The 23,528-nt window shown below is 46.4% G+C and overlaps 1 protein-coding gene across 4 annotated transcripts in view; it reads right to left on the reverse strand.

Moving 5' to 3' along the window:
* The window catches only part of TVP23A (trans-golgi network vesicle protein 23 homolog A), a 51,860-nt gene extending 29,687 nt beyond the window's left edge, over positions 1–22,173 (reverse strand). For 2 of the 4 annotated variants that reach the window (XM_088466771.1, XM_088466768.1), the window contains exons 1-2: positions 14,244–14,292; positions 8,063–8,142 (exon numbers count right to left, since the gene is read on the reverse strand). In XM_088466771.1, the coding sequence (XP_088322897.1) occupies positions 8,063–8,142; positions 14,244–14,270 (107 nt within the window). In that variant the 5' untranslated portion in view covers positions 14,271–14,292. Of the gene's footprint in view, positions 1–8,062; positions 8,143–14,243; positions 14,293–14,324; positions 14,444–22,125 lie in introns of those variants that run through there. The other 2 variants (XM_088466769.1, XM_088466770.1) reach the window with 2 other exon arrangements.
* Between the last annotated feature and the right edge of the window lie 1,355 nt (positions 22,174–23,528).

Here is a 23,528-nt window from a genome sequence, read left to right on the forward strand (position 1 = left end):
GTACATGAAAATGGGTACTAGCATATTTTGATGTCCCTAAAGTAAGTTTTTACAAATTCTGCATTTGTGCACCTGCCGCTATAAATCTATTCTAGAAAACATCTGCCGCATACATGCAGAATAGCCCTGAACCTATTTGCCCATTGTTGATCATTTTTTTCCCATTTTATTTTTTTCACCCCAATTTTTAATTTAATTTTTTGGGGTGTCCCTATTTTTTTTTTAAACTTTTTTTGACACAGTCCTTCTTTAAATGTCATTTCCAGGGGTGCAGGCTATTTTTTTTTAAGCCTGCACCCCTAAACCCCAATTCTGCACTTTTTTTCGACACCTATTCAATGGTGAAAAGTTATCACCGTTTTTTATCAAAGACTTCTGAAAACTGCGGTAAGTCTTTGAAATTGAATACGGTGTAAAACTAAAACCTGCGATAATGACGTCATAAGTGCGATATTAACGCAAAAACGATGTTATCGCTCCCATATTGAATACCCCTATATGAGTGCAGAGAGGTGATAAGAGTAAACTTACCCATTAACTCCTTCTCTGCTGGTCTCCTCTGTCCGATTCAGCTGTCGAGTGAATGGGGGTGTTGAAAAAGTCCCGTAAACGGGATGAAATGCGTTGGACACATTGGACATTTATACACAGTGTATTTTGGTTTTGAATTGATGTTCTTTTATTTATTTCTTTACCAATTAAATTGATTTTACCTAGCCAGTATTACATCATTTGGCTCACCTAACCAAACGCATGCATACACAGAGGTCCACATACCCCCATTCACTCGGACAGAGGAGACCAGCAGAGAAGGAGTTACTGGGTAAGTTTACTCTTATCACCTCTCTGCACTCATAGTGTCTAAAACAAAGTAATACTGTTCCTATCCTTGTTACTGAAGGAGCTGAATGTTGGAGTGGATCTTTGGAGGATTTATTAAGGTGGACCCTGGGAGCAATGTTTTGAAAGAACAGTGTGGCATAAGAATCACATTCTTGGGATTTAATTAAGGACACTGGATTAGCTACAGTGACTTCCGGAATTTTCATTGTACGAGACTTTTGATGTGCTGGACTATAAATAGAAACAGAGTCATTGGATTCAATTGTTGTACGGGACTGATCTTCATTGCAGGACTTTATAAGACTATTCATCTATCAATTCAATATATTTATATATTTATTTATAACGTATATTCCTATTTATTTATTTATGTCTTCATATACTCGTATATATTGGGTCATTCATTTATATACTCATAGAACCATCATTGATTGTAGATTAACATACGAAGTCCGGATGAGCGCCGCATGTGAATATAATAATTTGAAGCAGAGAAGTTGCCCATAGCAACCAACCAGCTGTGAGGTAGCATTTCTCTAGTACATTCTATAAAATGATAAGTAGAAGCTGATTGGTTGATATGGGCAACTTTTCCACTCTTCAGAAGGCTTGATACATCTCTCCCCCCATAATCTTAGACCTGCGCTCTTTAAACTCACATACGCTGTGATCTATGCTCCAGTAATGCAGCCCACACTGCTGGTTACATGCAGGAGCTGTGTTCTATATACCTGTGTGTTTCTAACCCAATCCATTATCACTGGAATTCTGAGCAGAAAATGAAATACTTAAGCACACTACAGTGTTTGAGCACCTGTAGAGTACAGTAATCAGCAATGAAGAACAATTAATAATATGAGATATGGTAAGACCTTACCTTTGTTATCTCTATTTCTACGAAGTCCATAGGGTTCCACAGGATACCTTGGGGTATAGGTGATGACGTCAGGCATCGGGCACCATAGAGTTAAAGCTTTCAGCCTCCCAGGATGCACTAGGGTCCCCCTCCTATACCCCGCCCCCGAGCCAAGGCATCTCAGTTACGTACCAAGCCATAGGCAGGAGGAGGAGAAGAAAGAGAGAGAAAAAAAGATCTGGACACACACAAGAATCACATTCTCACCAGAGGGAGACGGAAAAACCGGTGACCAGAGCAAAGCCCATCTGCAGTACAGGTGCGACAGGGCGGGAGTCCTGTGGAACCCTATGGACTTCGTAGAAATAGAGATAACAAAGGTAAGGTCTTACCATATCTCATATTTTCTACTTCAGGGTCCATAGGGTATCCACAGGATACCTTGGGGATGTCCCAAAGCAGTATTCTTTAAGGGTGGGGACGCTCCTGTGCTGAAAGGAGAATCCGCCGCCCGAAGGAAGCATCCTGAGAGGCAAAGGTGTCAAACGTGTAATACCTCACAAAGGTATGGACCGAGGACCATGTGGCAGCCTTGCAGATCTGGACTGCAGAGGCACCACGTCGAGCAGCCCACGAAGGACCCACAGACCTAGTGGAATGAGCCCTCACAGAGGAAGGAACCGGAAGGCCTTCACGAAGATAAGCTTCTGAAATGGCCATACGAATCCAGCATGCCAAAGTCTGCTTTGAAGCAGGCCAACCCTTTTTACGGAAGCCAGAGAGGACAAACAAGGCGTCCGACTTCCTAAACGAAGAAGTGCGGTCAACATAAATCCTCAAGGTCCGCACAACGTCCAAAGTGGCCTCACCCACTGAAAGATCAGGTGAGTTAAAAGCCGGCACAACGATTTCCTCGTTGATGTGAAAACTTGAGACAACTTTAGGAAGGAAACCAGGACGAGTGCACAGCACCGCCCTGTTCCTATGAAAAATCAGAAAAGGGGGTCTACAGGAGAGAGCCCTTAAGTCAGAAACACGTCTGGCCGAAGCAATGCCCAGAAGGAAAATTGTTTTAGCTGTCAGCCATTTGAGGTCCACTGAGCCCAGTGGTTCAAACGGCGGTCCCTGGAGAGCCCTCAGGACCACAGCTAAATCCCAAGGCGCCACCGGTGGAACAAAAGGTGGCTGAATTCTGAGAACACCTTGCATAAAGGTGCGCACATCAGGGATTGCAGCAATCCTACGATGGAACCAGACAGACAGGGCAGACACCTGCACCTTCAGAGACGCAAGTCGAAGCCCATAGTCCAGTCCCGCCTGCAGGAAGGCTAACACTCTAGACAGACGGAACTCCCGAGGGGCATAACCTCTCGGTCGACACCACTGGAAGAACGTATGCCACACTCGATGGTATATCCTTGCAGAGGATGGTTTCCGAGCCCGTAGCATTGTTTGCACTTCAGAGCTGAAAACCCCCCTGGACCTTAACATGGCCGTCTCAACAGCCACGCCGTCAAAAACAGCAGAGTCAGGTCCGGGTGAAGACAAGGACCCTGTGACAGGAGGTCCGGTCGTAACGGCAACCGCAGAGGAATGTCCATGGACAGTCCCTGGAGGTCTGAGAACCAGTGCCTCCGGGGCCATGCGGGAGCTATCAACAGGAGCGTCCCTCCTTCCTGTTTGAATTTCCGGATCACCCGTGGAAGAAGGGAAACCGGAGGAAACAGATAAGCAAACCGGAACGTCCACTGGACGGACAGAGCATCCACCAGAGACGCCTTTTCATCTCTTGTGCGAGACCCGTACACCGGCAACTTGTTGTTGTGCCGTGACGCCATGAGGTCGATCTCTGGAAGACCCCACCTGTCCACCAGAAGTTGAAAGACATCCTGGTGCAGAGACCATTCCCCCGGATGAACGTCCTGGCGACTGAGAAAGTCCGCCTCCCAGTTTATGAATCCCGGGATGTAGACAGCTGATATGGCCGGAAGATTGCGCTCCGCCCAAACCAGGATCCGGGACACCTCCACGAAAGCTACCCGACTTCGGGTTCCTCCTTGCCGATTTATGTAGGCCACGGTGGTAGCGTTGTCCGACTGGACCTGCACTGGGTGACCTTGGAGGACCCGATGTGCCTGCTGGAGAGCATTGAAAACCGCTCGGAGTTCCAAGATGTTTATTGGAAGCTCTATTTCCGCCTGAGTCCACCTGCCCTGGAACAAGTGTGGACCCGTGACTGCTCCCCAGCCCAGAAGACTGGCGTCCGTTGTCAACAGGACCCAATTCGCCACCCAGAACGGATGACCCTTGTTGAGATGGGTCGTCTGCAACCACCAGGTTAGAGACAGGCGAACCTCCGGAGTGAGCACCATTGTCTGTGATTTTAGAGTCTGAGGCAGTCCATTCCATTTGGACAGGATCAACTGCTGCAGAGGTCTGGAGTGAAACTGGGCATATTCCACCATGTCGAACACTGAGACCATGGAGCCCAGTAACCTCATCGCCGAGTGTAGAGACACACGGCGACTCTGCAGACAACTGTGCACCCTCGACTGCAAGACCAAGATCTTTTCCCCCGTCACAAAGATCCTTTGCTGTCCGGAGTCCAATAAGGCTCCGAGGTGCAGAATCCTCTGGGATGGGATCAGGGTGGACTTCTGCCAGTTTATCAACCAGCCGTGCCGTCAGGTCCAAATGACGTAGAAGGAGCTCTGGAGGTCCTGCCACCAACAGAAGGTTGTCCAAGTACGGTAACATGCGGACTCCCTGCAGCCGCAGAGAAGCCGCCATAACCGCCATCACCTTGGTGAATACACATGGTGCTGTCACCAGCCCAAAAGGTAACGCCCGGAACTGAAAGTGGTCGTTGCGGATTGCAGACCTGAGAAACTGTTGATGGCGTAAAAGAATAGGGACATGCAGGTAAGCGTCCTGTATGTCCAACAACACCATGTAATACCCAGGTTCCAGCGCCAGAATGATGGACCGTAGGGTCTCCATCCGAAACCTCGGCACCCGCAAAGACTTGAGTGCTTTGAGGTTGAGGATCGGACGATACGACCCATTGGGTTTCTGCACCAAAAACAGACTGGGATAGAAACCCAGGCCCCTCTTGGAGAATGGAACAGGCACTATAACTCCAGCCTGGAGCATAGTGTGCAAGACTTTCTGCAGTTCCACTGCTTTGTTCTGGTCTGATGGAAGACCCGTGGTGAAGAATCGGGACGGGGGCCTGTGCCGAAAGGAGAGGGCATACCCGTGAGAAACCACCTCGTGAACCCAAGTGTCTGTCGTGGTAACCGACCAACACTGGGCGAACTGCAGCAGGCGGCCTCCCACTTTGGGATCCCCCAAAGGGAGGCCCGGACCGTCAGGCCGCAGGCTTGTCATCCGGCTTAGGGGCCGGACGTCTGGTACTCCAGGCCTGTTTCCGGGGCTTGGCCGATTTTTTGGGGCCAGCCTGTCTGGGAAAGGACTGAGTCTTAGGCTTACCCTGGGCCCTGTAAGGCCGAAAGGATGACCTACCAGAACTGGAAGGGACGGCAGCAGACGGAAGACATGCCGACTTGGCTGCCGCCAGTGTGGCTACGATTTTGTCCAGATCCGGACCAAATAGGACTTCTCCATTAAACGGCAAAGCTTCTAAGCCCTTCTTGGAATCAGCGTCCGCCTTCCAAGATCGCAACCATAAAATGCGTCGAGCAGCTACCGCAGCCGAAGAAATCCGAGACGCCAGGGTACTGACATCCAAGGCCGCTTCATTGATATAAGTGGCCGAATACCGGATATTGCCTATCAACTCAGTCTGTTCAGCCGAACAGTCTGAATCGAGAGAGGCTACCCAACAAATGGCCATAGCCGGCCTAGCTGCCCCCCCCCCCCGCAAGGGAATAAACGGACTTTAGGAAAATCTCTACCTTACGGTCCGTAGCATCCTTCAAGGAAGACATGGAGGGCATGGGCAACGTAGCACTACGGACCAGGCGTGTCACATGAGAATCCACCTGTGGAGGTGACTCCCACTTAGAAAAATAATTATTCGCAAACGGATATGTCACCGCCAAGCGCCTCTGAGGCTGATACCGTTTGCCAGGCTGTTTCCACGCCTCCTCTAAATGGTCCACTAACTGACCCGAAAGAGGAAACACTGTGGCGTCACCCTTAATATCCTTAAAAAAGGCATAATTTAGACTTGGACACCGGAGGATATTCATCCTCAATCACTAAAACTGTGCGGACTGCCCGAATAAGTCCAGGAATATATACCTTGGACCTAGCGTCCACCTCTTTAGTATGGAGAGGTTTCTGGTCAGAAAGATCCAGAATCTCCCCATCATCAGACGTCACGTCGTCATCCTCATAAGGAGCAGACAGAGACGCCACCGGCCGCAACACAGACTCCCCTTGTAACACGTCCGACAAGTGCTGTACAGAACTTGTCAGCGAATTAACTCACGCAGGCTCCTGAGAGACTTGGGGAGGGGTATTAGGGAGACTGTGGGGTACCATGAATTGTCTCGGGAAAACCTGCATGGGTGACGACACCACTGACTGCTGTGACAATCCCATCTGTGAGAGCGCAGGCTGCGGAGCTAACTGGCCCACCAGGGTTGTAAGTGCTTTGGCGAAACAAGCTCAGGGCGGCTCCTGTACCGGGGCCATGACAGTAATTGGCCACGCCAATAAATAACACTGCTGACATAGCCCCTCCGCGCTACCCTCCCCCTCCGCTATTGGTACCTTACATGTAGTACACCGAAGCTGGAGAGGAAAGTCACTTTCAGACATGATGGTAAGTATGTGACTCCTCACACTAATACTTTTAGTATAGCGTGAGAGCACCCTGCAATCACCGCACCGCAAGGGCTTTAGCAGAAAAAGATCAGGGACAGTGAAAAGGCTGACAGTAGAAATGAAAGTACAGGCAGCAGCGCTAGCAGAAGTCACATATAATGCAAAGAAAATGAATTCCTGCACTATCAGCGCTGTTACTCAACTACGCAGACAAGGAGCCTGGTAGGACACAGCGCTGCATACACTGACCTGAACCTTAACGGAGGAGAGGTATGCCGGGGGACCCAGACCGCGATGCCACCTTTCCAGGCTTCCAGCAGCGCTCACCATGCGTTCAGAGAAGATGGCCGCCGAGGAGCATAGAGGAGGCCGGCCTGGGGGAGGAGCACTGCCACAGGGCCAGTCGGCGTGTGCAGAGAGGGCTGTGTGCAGCGGGGGAGGCGCCGGCTGTGAGACAGGGAAGGCGCGCTCCCCTGGCATGCATTTAACCCCTGGGACGCCGCAGCGCTACCGCTCAGCCGCGGTCCAGCTGTCCCAGGGGGGGTAGTGGAAGCGCAGGTTAGTACCTGGCTCCACGCTGCAGCCAGTCCCCAGGGAGCCCCCTGCCTGGGGACTGTGGACCATGTTCAGCAGGGTCCCACCGCGGGGCCCCGCTGCTTACCTTGCTGTCCCCCTTAGATCCGGCCATGGTCCCAAAACATCTGGGGTCACCGCTAGCTGTGACCCCAGATGCTTACCAGCATCCCCGGATCGGTACCGGCGTTCTAATACCGGCGGGGGTGTAGGGAAGACAGCATGGACTTCAGCAATGACTGTCCATGCTGTACTTCCAGATGTGCAGCCACAGCTGCATTGTAGAAAGCTTCAGGGGCTCTTCTAAGCTCCCCTCTAACAGGTGCATCCGACTCCGGCCGGGCACCAAACTAAACTGAGATGCCTTGGTATAGGAGGGGGACCCTAGTGCATCCTGGGAGGCTGAAAGCTTTAACTCTATGGTGCCCGATGCTTGACGTCATCACCTATACCCCAAGGTATCCTGTGGATGCCCTATGGACCCTGAAGTAGAAATAGTCAGACAGAGCTCATCAGCAGTAGTGTGACTTGGCATGTACACGGTCTGCTCTGAGACAAGGAATAACATAATTCTCAATCACGGTACTCAGCGGAAATATGTGCCTAGATAACAGGGGTCTGTGGCTGGTGTGCAGTTAGGTTGGGCTGTATCTTTCTGAATAATCTGGCAATTTTTAAAATCAATCGCCTAAGAGTCCATAGGTGCTCCAGTACCTCTCCATAAGGAAATAGTTACTGGATGTCACTATTATGTGCCGCCTTAATTTTTTTCTGTTTACAAATATACAAGGGTAAATTTGGTATGGGCCTAGGCAGCATGCAACATGGCAGATTTCACACATGCACAAAAGTCAAAATAAATATACATATTGGTTTCAAATTAGACATTCTAGTCATGCAGTTAAACTGTTAAAAATATTTGCTGCAACGACAGCCTGTGAATAGGAGGTTCTCTCTAAATGCATGACATGAATTATACAGGAGCATTTGTCACACCTGATTTGTGCTTTCCTTAACACCAAATCTTCCTCATTCCCTAAATCCAGGGACACATCCTCCGTATCATCTACAGCAACCTGTAAAAAAAAACATTGGCACATAAGCAAGCCATACAATCAGGGATTTTTAAGGGAACTACAGCCATGACCAAAAGTTTTGAGAATGACACAAGTATTGGTTTTCACAAAGTTTGCTGCTTCAGTGTTATTAGACCTACTTGTCAGATGTTACTATGGTATACTGAAGTAAAATTACAAGCATTTCATAAGTGTCAAAGGCTTTTATTGACAATTACATTAAGTTTATGCAGAGAGTCAATATTTGCAGTCAAAAACAGAAAGGTAAACTCGAGCGCTCCTCCTCTGAGGTCAATTCTCACACTAATGGGAAAATAGTGCACAGAAACTTAAAGTTAGTTAAAAAAAGTCTCGTTAATAAAGTTAATATATTCTTCAGATGGAATATTCTTCTTAGTATACTTCCTCCAATGTAAATAATCAAGACGGTAAAAGATCTTCAACACACCAGTATAAATGACCCCTTCAGTGTCAATCGCACCTCCAAGTAAATCACAATAAGGGAACTCCCATAGTGAAGTACAGTAAATTTATTTTCATATATAGAACAAAGTAAATAAAATGAGTAAAATGGAAGTGTACCACAAAAAACCTTTTCCTGAAAGGCACAGTATGAAAGCAATAGGGTTTATTTTTTGCTTCCCCAAAAACAATTCACCTTTCCCTGTTTAATGACAGGTCCCTCTCAGGATGATCAGGTAATGGTAGGCTCCCACAGGTAACCAACGCGTTTCAGCTCATAAGCCTTTATCAAGGTGTCCCATTTGCAGTGATGACCCTTCTCAAGACCTCTGCAATTTGCCATGGCATGCTGTCAATCAACTTCTGGGCCACATACTGACTGATGGCGATCCATTCTTGCCTAATCAATGCTTGGAGTTTGCCAGAATTTGTGGGTTTTTATTTGTCCACCCGCCTCTTAAGGATTGACCACAAGTTCTCAATGGGATTAAGGTCTGGGGAGTTTCCTGGCCATGGACCCAAAATTTCGATGCTTTGTTCCCCGAGCCACTTAGTTATCACTTTTGCCTTATGGCAAGGCGCTCCATCATGCTGGAAAAGGCATTGCTCGTCACCAAACTGTTCTTGGATGGTTGGGAGGAGTTGCTCTTGGAGGATGTTTTGGTACCATTCTTTATTCATGGCTGTGTTCTTAGGCAAAATTGTGAGTGAGCCACTCCCTTGGCTGAGAAGCAACCCCACACATGAATATTTTCAGAATGCTTTACAGGCTGGGAAACAATCACGAACATTGGTCGCAATGGTGTACGGCGCTGGGCAGCCGGCCAGCCAGCTGAGTAAGCCTCAGCTTACTTAGGCTGGCCGGCTTGCGAGGCCACAAAACTGTGTCTGTCAACACTGCCCCTGGCATTGCCACTCCTGGAAAACAAGTCGGACACGGCCCCGTTTCCGGGAACGCCGGCCGTCCCTGCATCGCCCCTTAAATGCCTCTGCCTGTCAATAGTTTTTTCTTTCTCCCGAGTATGTGGAGAAGTAGTCATGGCCCTCATCCGGTCCTCTTCCCCCCCTTCCACTTCCTCCCTTGACCCTATCTGCCCTCCCGTCACCCTCTCTTCTGTTGCCTGTTCCCATCTTGCCCATCTGTTCAACCGCTCCCTCTCATAAGGTACTGTGCCCTCTGTGATTTAGCCCCAGTAACACAACATCGATGTTAATCGATTAAAATCGACCTTTAGTAAATATACCCCCTAGATCAGGGCTTGACAAATCCCGGAGGCAAGGTCGCCATGGCTACTAGATTTTGCTGTCTGGCTACTAGATTTTGCAGTGAGGGAGGAAGCAATCCTCAACAGCTCCGGCGGAGATTTGTGTCTATAGTATTGCGGTGTTCATATCATGCACAGGAGTGACTGCTGTGCCTGTCCGTCCCGGCCTGCACTGACCACTCCTCTCCAACCTGGCCTGCTCTGATCCCTGTTGTCTGTCCCAGTCTACGCTGATCCTCCTGTACGTCCCCGGCTGTCTACTGTCTCCTATCTCCGGCTGCATAGAGCTCTCCGGTAGTAGGGTGTATGCGTGGCCAGGGTTTGCGGAGCGGCTTCAGAGGAATAGTGGTGTGACCATTAGGGGAGGGGGGTTTTGTTGTGCTTTCTGGCACCATTGTTTTATGTGAAATGTGGTCCATTATTACTGGAGGGTGGGGCAGGGGAGCTGTGCAGGGCAGTGGCGGAGCCTCCATTTTACTGTATCCATTCAACTGTGACCATTTTGTGGACTAGTATAGTGTGTATAACAGTTGCAAGCTTGCGAGCAGGGCCTTCCTACCTATATATCTGTCTATTACCCGGTTTTGTTCTATTAATGTTCCAATTGTAAAGCGCAACGGAATATGCTGTGCTATATAAGAAACTGTTAATAAATAATAACACAGAGCTGTGCTCCTTACTCACTCATGTAATTTTGGGGGGGAGACGGTGGTCTGGCTCCTACAATTTCATCCTGTCTCCTAGATTTTAGAAACATTTGTCAAGCCCTGCCCTAGATTATTATATGGATATGGATGATATAATTACATTTTCTTTAGGCAACAACTCCAACTTTCCTGCTACCTGGCTGCTCCGGTTGGAGTTTAAGGAATCTTCTCTATACACATCAAATTTCTGTACTGCAGCTAGATCCTACCATCACCTCTAGGAGTTCCGTGATAGGTATAGGAATAAATGCTATAGGCTCAGTGTTAGGTATAGGAATAAATGCTATAGGCTCAGTGTTAGGCATATAGCAATAAATGCTACAGGCTCAGTGATAGGCATATAGGAATAAATGCTACAGGCTCAGTGATAGGCATATAGGAATAAATGCTACAGGCTCAGTGATAGGCATATAGGGATTAAAGCTACAGGCTCAGTGATAGGCATATAGGGATAAATGCTACAGGCTCAGTGATAGGCATATAGGGATAAATGCTACAGGCTCAGTGATAGGCATATAGGGATAAATGCTACAGGCTCAATGATAGGCATATAGGGATAAATGCTACAGGCTCAGTGATAGGCATGTAGGGATAAATGCTACAGGCTCAGTGATAGGCATATAGGGATAAATGCTACAGGCTCAGTGATAGGCATATAGGGATAAATGCTACAGGCTCAGTGATAGGCATATAGGAATAAATGCTATGGGCTCAGTTATAGGAATACGCGCGGGATTGGTATGATTTACCGCCGGACGCATGCCCGGTGGTTCTAATGCCGACGCTGGAAGACCAGCGGTTCTAATCCCGACAGGTAAGTATTTTCCTATTCACTAACCTAACCCTCCCTTAGTGGTGCCTAATCCCCCCTGTAAGTGCCTAACCCTAAACCCCTTTCCCCTAGTCTAACCCTCCCGGGGGGGGGGGGCCTAACCCTAAATCCCCCCCGAGAGCCCCTAACCTAACCCTTCCCCTCCTGTCCGCGCACGGCTTACCTTCAATTGGGATGCCGGGCGTGGGGCTCCCGGCGTAGGTAAAATGACAGGTGTCGGGATTTCGACGTCTGTCATTAGACAGTCGGGATGTCGACGGTCGGCGTTTAGACCGTCGAAATCCCGACTGCATACCATACGCGCTATAGGCATACAGGAATAAATGCTACAGGCTCAGTGAAAGGCATATAGGAATAAATGCTACAGGCTCAGTGATAGGCATATAGGAATAAATGCTACAGGCTCAGTGAAAGACATAGGAATAAATGCTATAGGCTCAGTGAAAGGCATATAGGAATAAATGCTATAGGCTCAGTAAAAGTCATATAGGAATAAATGCTACAGGCTCAGTGAAAGGCATATAGGAATCAATGCTACAGGCTCAGTGATTAAATGCTACAGGCTCAGTGAAAGACATAGGAATAAATGCTATAGGCTCAGTGAAAGGCATATAGGAATAAATGCTATAGGCTCAGTGAAAGTCATATAGGAATCAATGCTACAGGCTCAGTGAAAGGCATATAGGAATCAATGCTACAGGCTCAGTGATAGGCATATAGGAATAAATGCTACAGGCTCAGTGAAAGACATAGGAATAAATGCTACAGGCTCAGTGAAAGGCATATAGGAATAAATGCTACAGGCTCAGTGAAAGGCATATAGGAATAAATGCTATAGGCTCAGTGATAGGCATATAGGAATAAATGCTACAGGCTCAGTGATAGGCATATAGGAATAAATGCTATAGGCTCAGTGAAAGACATAGGAATAAATGCTACAGGCTCAGTGATAGGCATATAGGAATAAATGCTACAGGCTCAGTGATAGGCATATAGGAATAAATGCTACAGGCTCAGTGATAGGCATATAGGAATAAATGCTACAGGCTCAGTGATAGGCATATAGGAATAAATGCTACAGGCTCAGTGAAAGGCATATAGGAATAAATGCTACAGGCTCAGTGAAAGGCATATAGGAATAAATGCTACAGGCTCAGTGAAAGGCATATAGGAATAAATGCTACAGGCTCAGTGATAGGCATATAGGAATAAATGCTACAGGCTCAGTGATAGGCATATAGGAATAAATGCTACAGGCTCAGTGAAAGGCATATAGGAATAAATGCTACAGGCTCAGTGAAAGGCATATAGGAATAAATGCTACAGGCTCAGTGAAAGGCATATAGGAATAAATGCTACAGGCTCAGTGATAGGCATATAGGAATAAATGCTACAGGCTCAGTGAAAGGCATATAGGAATAAATGCTACAGGCTCAGTGAAAGGCATATAGGAATAAATGCTACAGGCTCAGTGATAGGCATATAGGAATAAATGCTACAGGCTCAGTGAAAGGCATATAGGAATAAATGCTACAGGCTCAGTGAAAGGCATATAGGAATAAATGCTACAGGCTCAGTGAAAGGCATATAGGAATAAATGCTACAGGCTCAGTGAAAGGCATATAGGAATAAATGCTACAGGCTCAGTGAAAGGCATATAGGAATAAATGCTACAGGCTCAGTGATAGGCATATAGGAATAAATGCTACAGGCTCAGTGATAGGCATATAGGAATAAATGCTACAGGCTCAGTGAAAGGCATATAGGAATAAATGCTACAGGCTCAGTGAAAGGCATATAGGAATAAATGCTACAGGCTCAGTGAAAGGCATATAGGAATAAATGCTACAGGCTCAGTGATAGGCATATAGGAATAAATGCTACAGGCTCAGTGATAGGCATATAGGAATAAATGCTACAGGCTCAGTGATAGGCATATAGGAATAAATGCTACAGGCTCAGTGAAAGTCATATAGGAATAAATGCTACAGGCTCAGTGAAAGGCATATAGGAATAAATGCTACAGGCTCAGTGATAGGCATATAGGAATAAATGCTACAGGCTCAGTGATAGGCATACAGGGATAAATGCTACAGGCTCAGTGATAGGCATACAGGAATAAATGCTATAGGTTCAGTGATAGGCATACAGGAATACAGGCTCAGTGATAGGCATATAGGAATAAATCCTATAGGCTCAGTGAAAGGCATATAGGGATAAATGCTACAGGCTCAGTGATAGGCATATAGGGATAAATGCTACAGGCTCAGTGATAGGCATATAGGGATAAATGCTATAGGCTCAGTGATAGGCATATAGGGATAAATGCTACAGGCTCAGTGAAAGGCATATAGGAATAAATGCTATAGGCTCAGTGAAAGGCATATAGGGATAAATGCTATAGGCACAGTGAAAGGCATATAGGGATAAATGCTATAGGCACAGTGAAAGGCATATAGGAATAAATGCTACAGGCTCAGTGATAAGCATATAGGAATAAATGCTATAGGCTCAACGATAAGCATATAGGAATAAATGCTATAGGCTCAGCGATAAGCATATAGGAATAAATGCTATAGGCACAGTGAAAGGCATATAGGAATAAATGCTATAGGCACAGTGAAAGGCATATAGGAATAAATGCTATAGGCTCAGTGATAGGCATATAGGAATAAATGCTATAGGCTCACTGAGAGGCATATAGGAATAAATGCTACAGGCTCAGTGATAGGCATATAGGAATAAAGGCTATAGACTTAGGGGAATGTATATAGTAATAAATACAGGTGATTGCATCTCAGTGCTGTGTATAAGATAATGCCATCTACTATATACCCAGCCTTCCTCAAAGCACACCCTCATGCAGATGGAGCCTGTGCCGGGTGCTGGCAGGGAAAGAGGGACAATGAGATATACCTGCTTCATCCTCTTTGGTCCTCCAGCTGCAGCTCAACAATCACAGTCACAGACACAGCCCCCTCTTGCTGCTTCTGTCATGTTGCCATGCAATTACGGCCGGGACTCAGTTGCTATGAAACATGCTCTGTGATTGGAGGAGTAACTTAGTATGTGATTGGTAAATCATCGCTGTCAAGTCCAGACCAGAAGACTGTTGTGAAGTCAGACGCGGCCATATTAGTAAAGGGCTATACTAAATTACTGCTATTTATTATCCACAGTAGTCACAAAATGAAATGGCATCAACTTCTATGTGTAGTGAAGAGGTGGAAGACTGAGCAAAATCTGTTAAACTTAAATTGTAGACTATGGGGCATACTCAATTAGGTGCAAAAAGTCCCATACTTTTCGCATGCTGGACTTTTTGCCGGCATCGCTGGTTTTCCATGCGAAAAAGTATTGCGCTCGTCCCCGCTTATCCCCGTATTCAAACACAAATCGGCGAATTCAGACGATGCGAAAATTGCTGTCATATTTGGGGATTTAAGCCTGACACCCCCCAAAAGATGCACTGACATTGGGGATCTCTATAGATACCCCCGAATAGGCCTGCTGATGGTATTTGGGGTACTTAAATGCTCTCAATAGCTTCTAATTAGCGTCTTTGCAGAAGTGGTGAAGAATAACATTTAGCAATTTTTTTGCAGAAAATAAGTACTCCCAGCAAATTTGGGGTATGTGAAAATGGGTGCTACCATATTTTAAAGTTGCTAAAGTGAAGTTTTACAAAAAAACGAAAAAATCCACCTGCCGCAAGTACCTGCAAACTTAAAAACACCTGGGGCATCCTTGGGGACCTCCTGGAGTCTATTTTGCTAGTTTTTAAGTTTGTCCCCGAACTTTGTACCTTTTCACCCCCTTTTTCAAACTAATTTTTTGGGGTGTTTTTAAGCTTTTTGAATTTTTTTTGACACAGTTTACCTTTGGGGGGCTGTCCCAAGTGTGCAGGGTGGATTCCACAAGTTTGCACCCCAAAACTCCAATTCTGCACTTTTTTTCGACAGCTCTCATATGCAAAACTTTTTCACTTATTCCAATGCATTGACTTTCCGCACCTGCGAAAAGTCTTTGGAATTGAATACAGGGATACGTTTTCGCCTGGCGAAATGACGTCACCGGCGATACTTTTCCGCAGAAACAGGCTTTTCGCATCTAATTGAATACGGCCCTATGTGTAGTTAAGAGGTAGAGGCTGAGCAAAATCTGTTGAATTTAAATTGTAGACTATCTTTAGGGCATCCTGGGAATTTTAGTTCACTTCCACAACAACTAAACTGGAGAGCCTTAGGTTGCCTAGATTAAAGGCCCCCATACATCAGCAATCTGAAAACCACAATTGAACAATTTGAAGATTTATTGCCCGATCTTAGGATTTCCCAATCGAGCAATCTGCGCCCATACACTACAGATCTTTTTCAGTGATTTGCAGATCGATTGCAGCAAACACAGATCTGGCAATCTTGAAAGGCCCATCATTTTGCTAGAAACGGTCTGCAAATCTGATCATGTCCATACACTAGCAATCTACAGCCCCAATCGATCTGTGAAATCCAACATGTTGGACAATCTGATTAAACAATTCCAATCACTTTTTGTTTGCAATCTACGATCTGTGAAGCCCATACATTGCAGATTTTTATACACAATCGATTGCAAATTGCACGATTGCTCCAATCCATCTCTGATGTATGGGGGACTTTAAGATCAGGCAATAAATCTTCAAATTGTTTAATTGTGGTTTACAGATTGCTGCCGTGTCGGCAGTGGCATAGCTAGAGAGAGGAGGGAGCCCACACTGAGTCTGCACACGGGCCACCTCCTCTCTTAAAACGCCCCTGGGCATAGGCTGCAGCTACTTGCTGTACCTAGTTGTGTGGAGCTGCGCACAAGTTAAGGCCCCCATACATCAGAGATGGATTGCAGCAATCGTGCAATTTGCAATCGATTGTGTATAAAAATCTGCAATGTATGGGCTTCACAGATCGCAGATTGCAACCAAAAAGTGATTGGTATTGTTTAATCAGATTGTCCAACATGTTGGATTTCACAGATGGATTGGGGCTGTAGATTGCTAGTGTATGGACATGATCAGCAGATTTGCAGACAGTTTCTATCAAAATGATGGGCCTTTCAAGATTGCCAGATCTGTGTTTGCTGCAATCGATCTGCAAATCACTGAAAAAGAACTGTAGTGTATGGGCGCAGATTACTCGATTGGGAAATCCTAAAATCGGGCAATAAATCTTCAAATTGTTCAATTGTGGTTTTCAGATTGCTGATGTATGGGGGCCTTGAGATTTCACTTTGCAGAAACTGATTATTGAAAAAGAAATGTTTGAACGTGGAATTTTTACGGAAGTACTTTTTTGTGCGAAGAGATGCGCTGTCATTTTCACTTTGCAGGAATATGTGTGTTTTGCTCCAGGTCTGTGGTGGTGGCCTTTGGGCACCATTTTGTACTTCAATGTTGCACTTTGGTGGAAAAACTCTTTTGTAGATGCACTACAAACAATGTAACAAATATATTCACAAATACAAAGTGAAGAATTTGCTAAAAACAGTCTTGTTATCTCCTCACTATCATGATCAATTTGAGTCCTAAATGAGGCTAAACAAAGTACTTTAGGAACAAACCAGATATTTAATTTAATAAAGAGATGATAGGAGATTTGACTTTGATGTAGGGATCCACAATATGCTGGTCCCATTTAGTAATAAGGAGTAAGGAGAAAGAGACAGTACTCTAATTTGTGGGGCACTAAGTCAACACATTAAATCAGTAAATTTCAATATATGCTAAAACTTAACTATTAATGAAATATATCAAAGATAAAAAGAAAGAGCTCACATATATTACAATGGAACAACAACACACAAACAAACAATGGCACAAATCAGTGGTATATCGTTAAGAATAATTTTTTGGTCCCATAATTGTTGAAATAATACATACAGTGTATGGTTCAGACTCATCAGATGTATACTTTAAATAACTACAGATTTATGTGTATGATAAGAATCATATTAAATCCAATCGGGAACAGTTGACAAATATTATATAGTCAATCAAGTTGTATGCAAAAATAATCAATTTCTTTCTTAAGAAATAATGCAATACTATCCCCTGGTGAAAATATATAGGATAAAGTTATATCAAATTCCAAAGGAAAAAAATCCTTAATGAAAGTAAGCAGCAGTCACCACGGTAATACCAAACATAAATAGCAGCTCATCAATTCCCATGGTCTTCAAAAAAGATTGTCATCATCATAGTGCAATATATCATGTATGTAAATCTAGGAACAATTTTAGTATGCAACACAATTAAGGCAGTATATGATATAGAGCAACCATATTCCTGTATAAAATAATAACCTGTAAGAGTATTTGAAGATCAATGTGATTCAGTACTTGGTTAAAAAATGAGACTCTCCTCCCAAGCATTATCCACTCTGATCAAGTGGGGTCTGTCCCAGGTCATGAAGCCAAGGACAATACTACTAGATTTAATACATCATGCCACTTCCTCACACACACCTATGGTTTTACTCTCTACGGACGCTGAAAAAACTTTAGATCGGGTGGATTGGAGTTTTATGGCAATGATATTGGAGCGCTTAGAACTGGGCGAAGCTTTCATCAACAAGATAATGTCTCTCTATAAAGCTCCGTCTGCGCAGATTCAAATTAATGTCTGGAGATATGCTATGGGTCATTATCTTCCTGTACGAGGAATGAACCCATGACCAACTAGGCATACACCAGAGGCTACTGCATTTTGATTCAAGGTCCCAGTCATGATGTGCAAGTCTGGGTATTTTGCTGTTGAAGGCATTGTCCTTTTAAATTTCAGGCTGAAACACGCAGGCACACACGGAGGGGGGGTTCTGAGTACCCAGAAACCCCCCCTTCCCACCGATCACTAAGTGTAGTGTGGACCGCAGTGAGTGCGGTCCGCACTACACACTAACAGGTATACAATCGGGAAGCCGGCTGCCTTAATGTCATATCCCGACGAGGGTGAAATGCCGGGCGTCTAGATGTAGACGCCTGACATTTCCCCAACGCCGGGAGGCCGGCGCCCAGCATCCCGATCGAAGGGATGCCGGGCGCCGCGAGCAGACAGCCGTGGGGGGGGTTAGGTTTAGGGCTTCCGGGGGAAACTTAGGGTTAGGCACCCCCCCGGGGTACTTATGTTTAAGCAGCAGGGAAGGGGGGGTTAGGGGTAGGCACTTAGAGGGGGGATTAGGGTTAGGCACTTGGGGGGGAGGTTAGGGTTAGGCACCCCTAAGGAGGGTTAGGGGGTTAGGTTAGTTAGTACTTACCTATCCACGATCGGGATTTCCAGCGCTGTCGTGCTTCCGCTGCCGGGAACTCTGCTACTGTCGTGCAGGCGCTGCCGGGAATCGGCCGGCGGTATTTCATACCAATTCCCACTAACAAACACACCGCCGCCAGCACCGGGTAGTGCGCTTATACTTCCCGGGGGCAGTGTGTTTGTTTTAGCAGCCAATGAGAATCAGACAGACTCTCCTTGGCTGCTGTGTCCATGGAAGGAGCCGGCTAGTAAGTTTATTTTCAGGTAAGTTTATTTTTTTTGTTTGTGTGTGTATATGTAAGGGGCACAGGCATTGACACTGGCACTGCATAGGGGGGCCCTACTGGGGGCACTGTATAAGGGGTAGCTACTGGGGGCACTGTATAGTGGGGGTGGCCACTACTGGGGGCACTGTATAGTGGGGGTGGCCACTACTGGGGGCACTGTATAGGGGGGCTGCTACTGGGGTTACAGAATAGGGGGTGGCCCTTCTGGGGGCACTGAATAGGGGGACTACTACTTGGGACACTATATAAGGGGCACTGTATAGGGGGGACTACTACTGGGGGCACTGTATAGTGGGCAGCACCCAATTAAGGTCTGTGGGGGCCCTTAAGTAACAAACATGTAGGGGCCCCTATTAAATGTGACAAACTGGGGGTATGCGCAATGGGGACCTCAGTAGTGTCAGTGCCCACAGTAGTGTGCCCTTTATGCAGTGCACCCAGTAGTAGTGCCCCCAGGAGTGGTGCCCCCTATGTAATTCTCCCATTAGTAGTGCCCTCAGTAGTCATGCCTCCTGTAGTCATGCCCCAAGTAGAAATGCCCCCTGTGGTACTGTCCCCAATAGTAATACCCCCTGTATAAATACCCCAAGTAGTAATACCACTGTAGTTGTGCCCCCAATAGTAATGCCCCCCAGTAGTCATACCCCCTGTTTGTGCCCAATAGTAATGCCCCCTGTATAAATGTCGTCCGTAGTAATACAGCTGTAGTTGTTCCCCCAGTCGTAATGCCCCCATTAGTCATGCCCCCTGTGGTAGTGGCCCCAGAAGTAATGCCCCCTGTAGTAGTACCCTCTGTATAAATGCCCCCAGTAGTAATGCCCCTGCATTAATGCCCCTAATAGTAATGCTCCCTCTGTAGTAGTGCCCCAGTAGTAATACCCCGCCATCAAGTAGTAGAGCCCCCAATAGTAATGCCCCCAAAAGTGGTGCCCCCAATAGTAATGCCCCCCGGGTAATGCTACTAGTAGTAATGCCCCCCCAGTACTAATGCCTCCCCCCCTGAGTAATGCCCCCAGTAGTAATGCCCCCCTAGAGTAGTAATGCCCCCCCTGAGTAATGCCTCCAGTACAAAAGCTGCTTGCACTAAAAAAAAAAGAGCTAATACTTGCCTTAAGCCCTGCTGCCGCTCCCGCTGCCATCCACGTCGCTCGGCTGCTCCTCTGCACCATGGGAGAGATGTCATGGCAAATGGTGCCTCCCTGCAGCGGCGGGGTTAGGTTGGCTGGAGGAACTGGTTCCGTCTCCTCCGGTTCACTTTAACCCTGATGGGTGTGGGGGCCCATCCGATGTGGGGGCCAAGGGCAATCGCCCCTTTCGCCCCCCCGTTAATCCGGCCCGGAAAGGGGGGACCACTACTGGGGGCACTATATAAGGGGCACTACTGGGGGAACTGCAAAGGGGTGACTACTACTGGGGGTACTATATAAGGGGCACTACTGGGGGTACTGCGTAGGGGGGACCACTACTGGGGGCACTATATAAGGGGTACTACTGGGGCTACTACATAAAGGGGACTACTACTGGGGGCACTGCAAAGGGGGGACCACTACTGGGCGGAGGGGGGTATTTAATAAATCATGCTGGCTGTATTTATTTGCCTGCTGCATTCATGTTTTTTAGTGACAGAGATGTGTGTGTGTCTGTGTCAGTCAGTGTGTGTGTACCCCGTCTTAGGCTGAGTGGTATATTTTACTGTAGTGGTCCTAAATCCTGTGTAAGCTGGTTCTATCTATCTATTTATCTATCTATCTTTCTATCTGTCTGTCTATCTGTCTATCTATTTATTTGTGGCTAGATGTATTTTCATTGGTTCGGTAACCAAGGATTTGGAAACCCCCCTTTCAAAATCCTGCGTTTGCCACTGACACGCTGTGGCTTTTTTTAGTAAATAAACCCCACACACTGAGGAACCATCCAATCGCCTACTCGACAGCATGCAAAAACCTGTGATGAACCTAAAGGTGCCCATACACGTTAAGATAAAGCAGCCGATCCGATGGATTGGTACGATTTGGCTGCTCTATCGTACCGTGTATGGGCATGATATGGGACAAAGCACTAAGATCTGGGGGTGCGAAGTATGAAACGGTGCGTGGGGTCATACTTCGCACCCCCAGATCTTACTGCAGATTCAGTCGATCTTGGGGATGCTATATACGATCCCATGCAGCGCTATGCGGGTGGGGAAGGGAGGAGCCGGCCTGTCTGGCGGTCGGTTACCTGATCGCACCGTTTGTGGGGACCGCCCGATATGTCGGACGTCGGATCCCCCATCGCGTCGCACGGTGCACATCGCACCGTGTACGTCAGCTTAAGATTTAAAATTTTGATTCATCTGTTCATAAGACCTTAAGGACTTCAACAGTCCACTGGCAGTGCTTCCTGGCTAGTCAAGCCTCTTTTTCATTGCTGCAGGACAGCTGTAAGGTATTAACCCATTACTTGTTCCCGGAAAAGGGCCTTTTTTTTATCATTCTGAAATCAACATTATTTTTAGATTTTGCTAATCTAAACTGTTTTTTAAACCCTAGCAGCTTACCGCTTACCTTCGTATCATTTCAGGTTATTCACTGTAATTGAATTGCTTATATTTCAATAAAAACTGGGAACAATTGGAGGGTAGTGTATATTAAATTACCTGGGCCAGACTTTATTGATTCTGTCATACTCCACCATCTTTTACCTTGGAGGGGTCAGAATTGCATCACCATGGCACCAGCCCCTGCTGTTCAATGTAACAATTGTACCTTTGAGCAGTGGTGGAGTAAGGATGATGCGATTCACTGCTACTCAGTATAGAGGGAGACACAGGGTTGCATCATCTGTCAGCAAAAATAGGAATGGAAATACAAATAAAGGTGATGTGCAGATAAGATGTAGGGAAGCAATTAAAGAATTTTGGAAGTCCTGGGCTTTGGGAATGAGGACTAACAGAAGTTTGTATATTCCTGTGACTTCACAATTAGTTCTGGATTTTGTCCATATTCATTACACAACAATGTGTATATGTGCACGTAGAGTTCATCACTTTCTTATTAATGTTTTGCCTTGTTCTTGTGTTTTCTCCATTTGTGTTTTCAGTGTGTGTTTATTTTGTGGCTTAATGTAAGTGTCATGACCCTGTCTAGTTGTCACCTTTTGCCTTGGGACTTACCCCTGTCAGCTCCCCCATGGAGCTGTGTGTGTAATTTGCCTGGAGGATTTGCTCTGATTATTGCACCTGGTCTCTCCTCTGTCTGTGAGCACTGCTAGCCCTGATTGGAATGACAGGTGTGGTTCTGATTCTTAGAGCTGCAGAGATGAATACTCCCTCTGCATGTTGTGCCTTCCACCACTCAGAATGCTACTACCAGACCACCTGTCCGTATCCACCAATTGCTGCCAGACCCATGGTATATATATCCTCTCCTGATAGCATTCTGGGCCTGAACATCTCGTCTTCCTGTGGTGTATGGTTCATGCATTCAAGTCTGTCCCTGAAGCCTGCTACAGCAATCCCTGGCGCTATCCAGAAAACCTGTTTCAGCTGTACCTGGCAAGCCAGTAAATCTGCTGGCAGCAACCCCCGGTGCTTCCAGAAAACCTGTTACAGCCAAACCTGGCAATCCAGTAAGCCTGCTGACAGCAACCTCTGGTGCATCCCGAAAACCTGCTACAGTAATACCTGGCATCCAGACGTCCTGTAACAGCATACCTGGCCTGTGCTCTGCTGTTAGTCCTACTCCTGGTTGGTCCCTGGCACTCTGTAAACCTGCATCGTGTCACCCTGCCTTGCTTCCTGCTGTGGATCAACTCCTGCCCCTTTTACCTACCTACTCCCCTCCCTGAACCTAAAATTCCCAAACCTACCCAATCCTTCCTGAAACCTGTTATTTCCAATTATCCTGTCCAGCCTGCAAATTCCCAAACCTACCCAATCCTTCCTGAAACCTGTTATTTCCAATTATCCTGTCCAGCCTGCAAATCCCCAAACCTACCCATTCCTTCCTGAAACCTCTTATTTCCTATTATCCAATCCAGCCTGCACCTGAGTTCTAGCCTTTGTCATAGTAATTCCAGATTACCCTGTTTAGCCTCGTCTCAGCATTACCTGACTTCCCTTCAGCCATTGCTACATTCCAGTCCTGAGTCAAGTTCCAAGCTCATCAGTTCAGTACACGTTGCTCCAGTCCAGAGTCAAGTTCTCAGTTCATCAGTTCAATTCAACAAGTCTTCCTGCCGGTCCCAGTCCGGTCCCTCCAGTTCCTGTCATTTATCATCAAAGGCAGTTTTCACTGCTACCCAAGTCTTGTAAATAGAGCTATTTACATTCTCTGTGATTCCAGTCATGCCGGCCTCCGTTGAAACCCGATCACCGCCTGAGACAGGTAACTCGCAGACACCAATCATGACAGTAAGAATTCAGCTAGAATATTAAAGAACAGTCTTCCAGTAGTCCCATTGTTTATTTACCCTGCCATCAACCCTAGTAATGATACTGCTGTGAAGCCATTGGAAGCCAAAGCAAGGTAAGACATGGTAGTGAAAGAGTGTTGGGAAGTAAGAGAATAAAATGTG

Source organism: Taudactylus pleione, unplaced genomic scaffold, assembly GCF_031769625.1.
Source record: "Taudactylus pleione unplaced genomic scaffold, aTauple2 ptg000066l, whole genome shotgun sequence".
NCBI classification, from domain to species: Eukaryota; Metazoa; Chordata; class Amphibia; order Anura; family Myobatrachidae; genus Taudactylus; species Taudactylus pleione.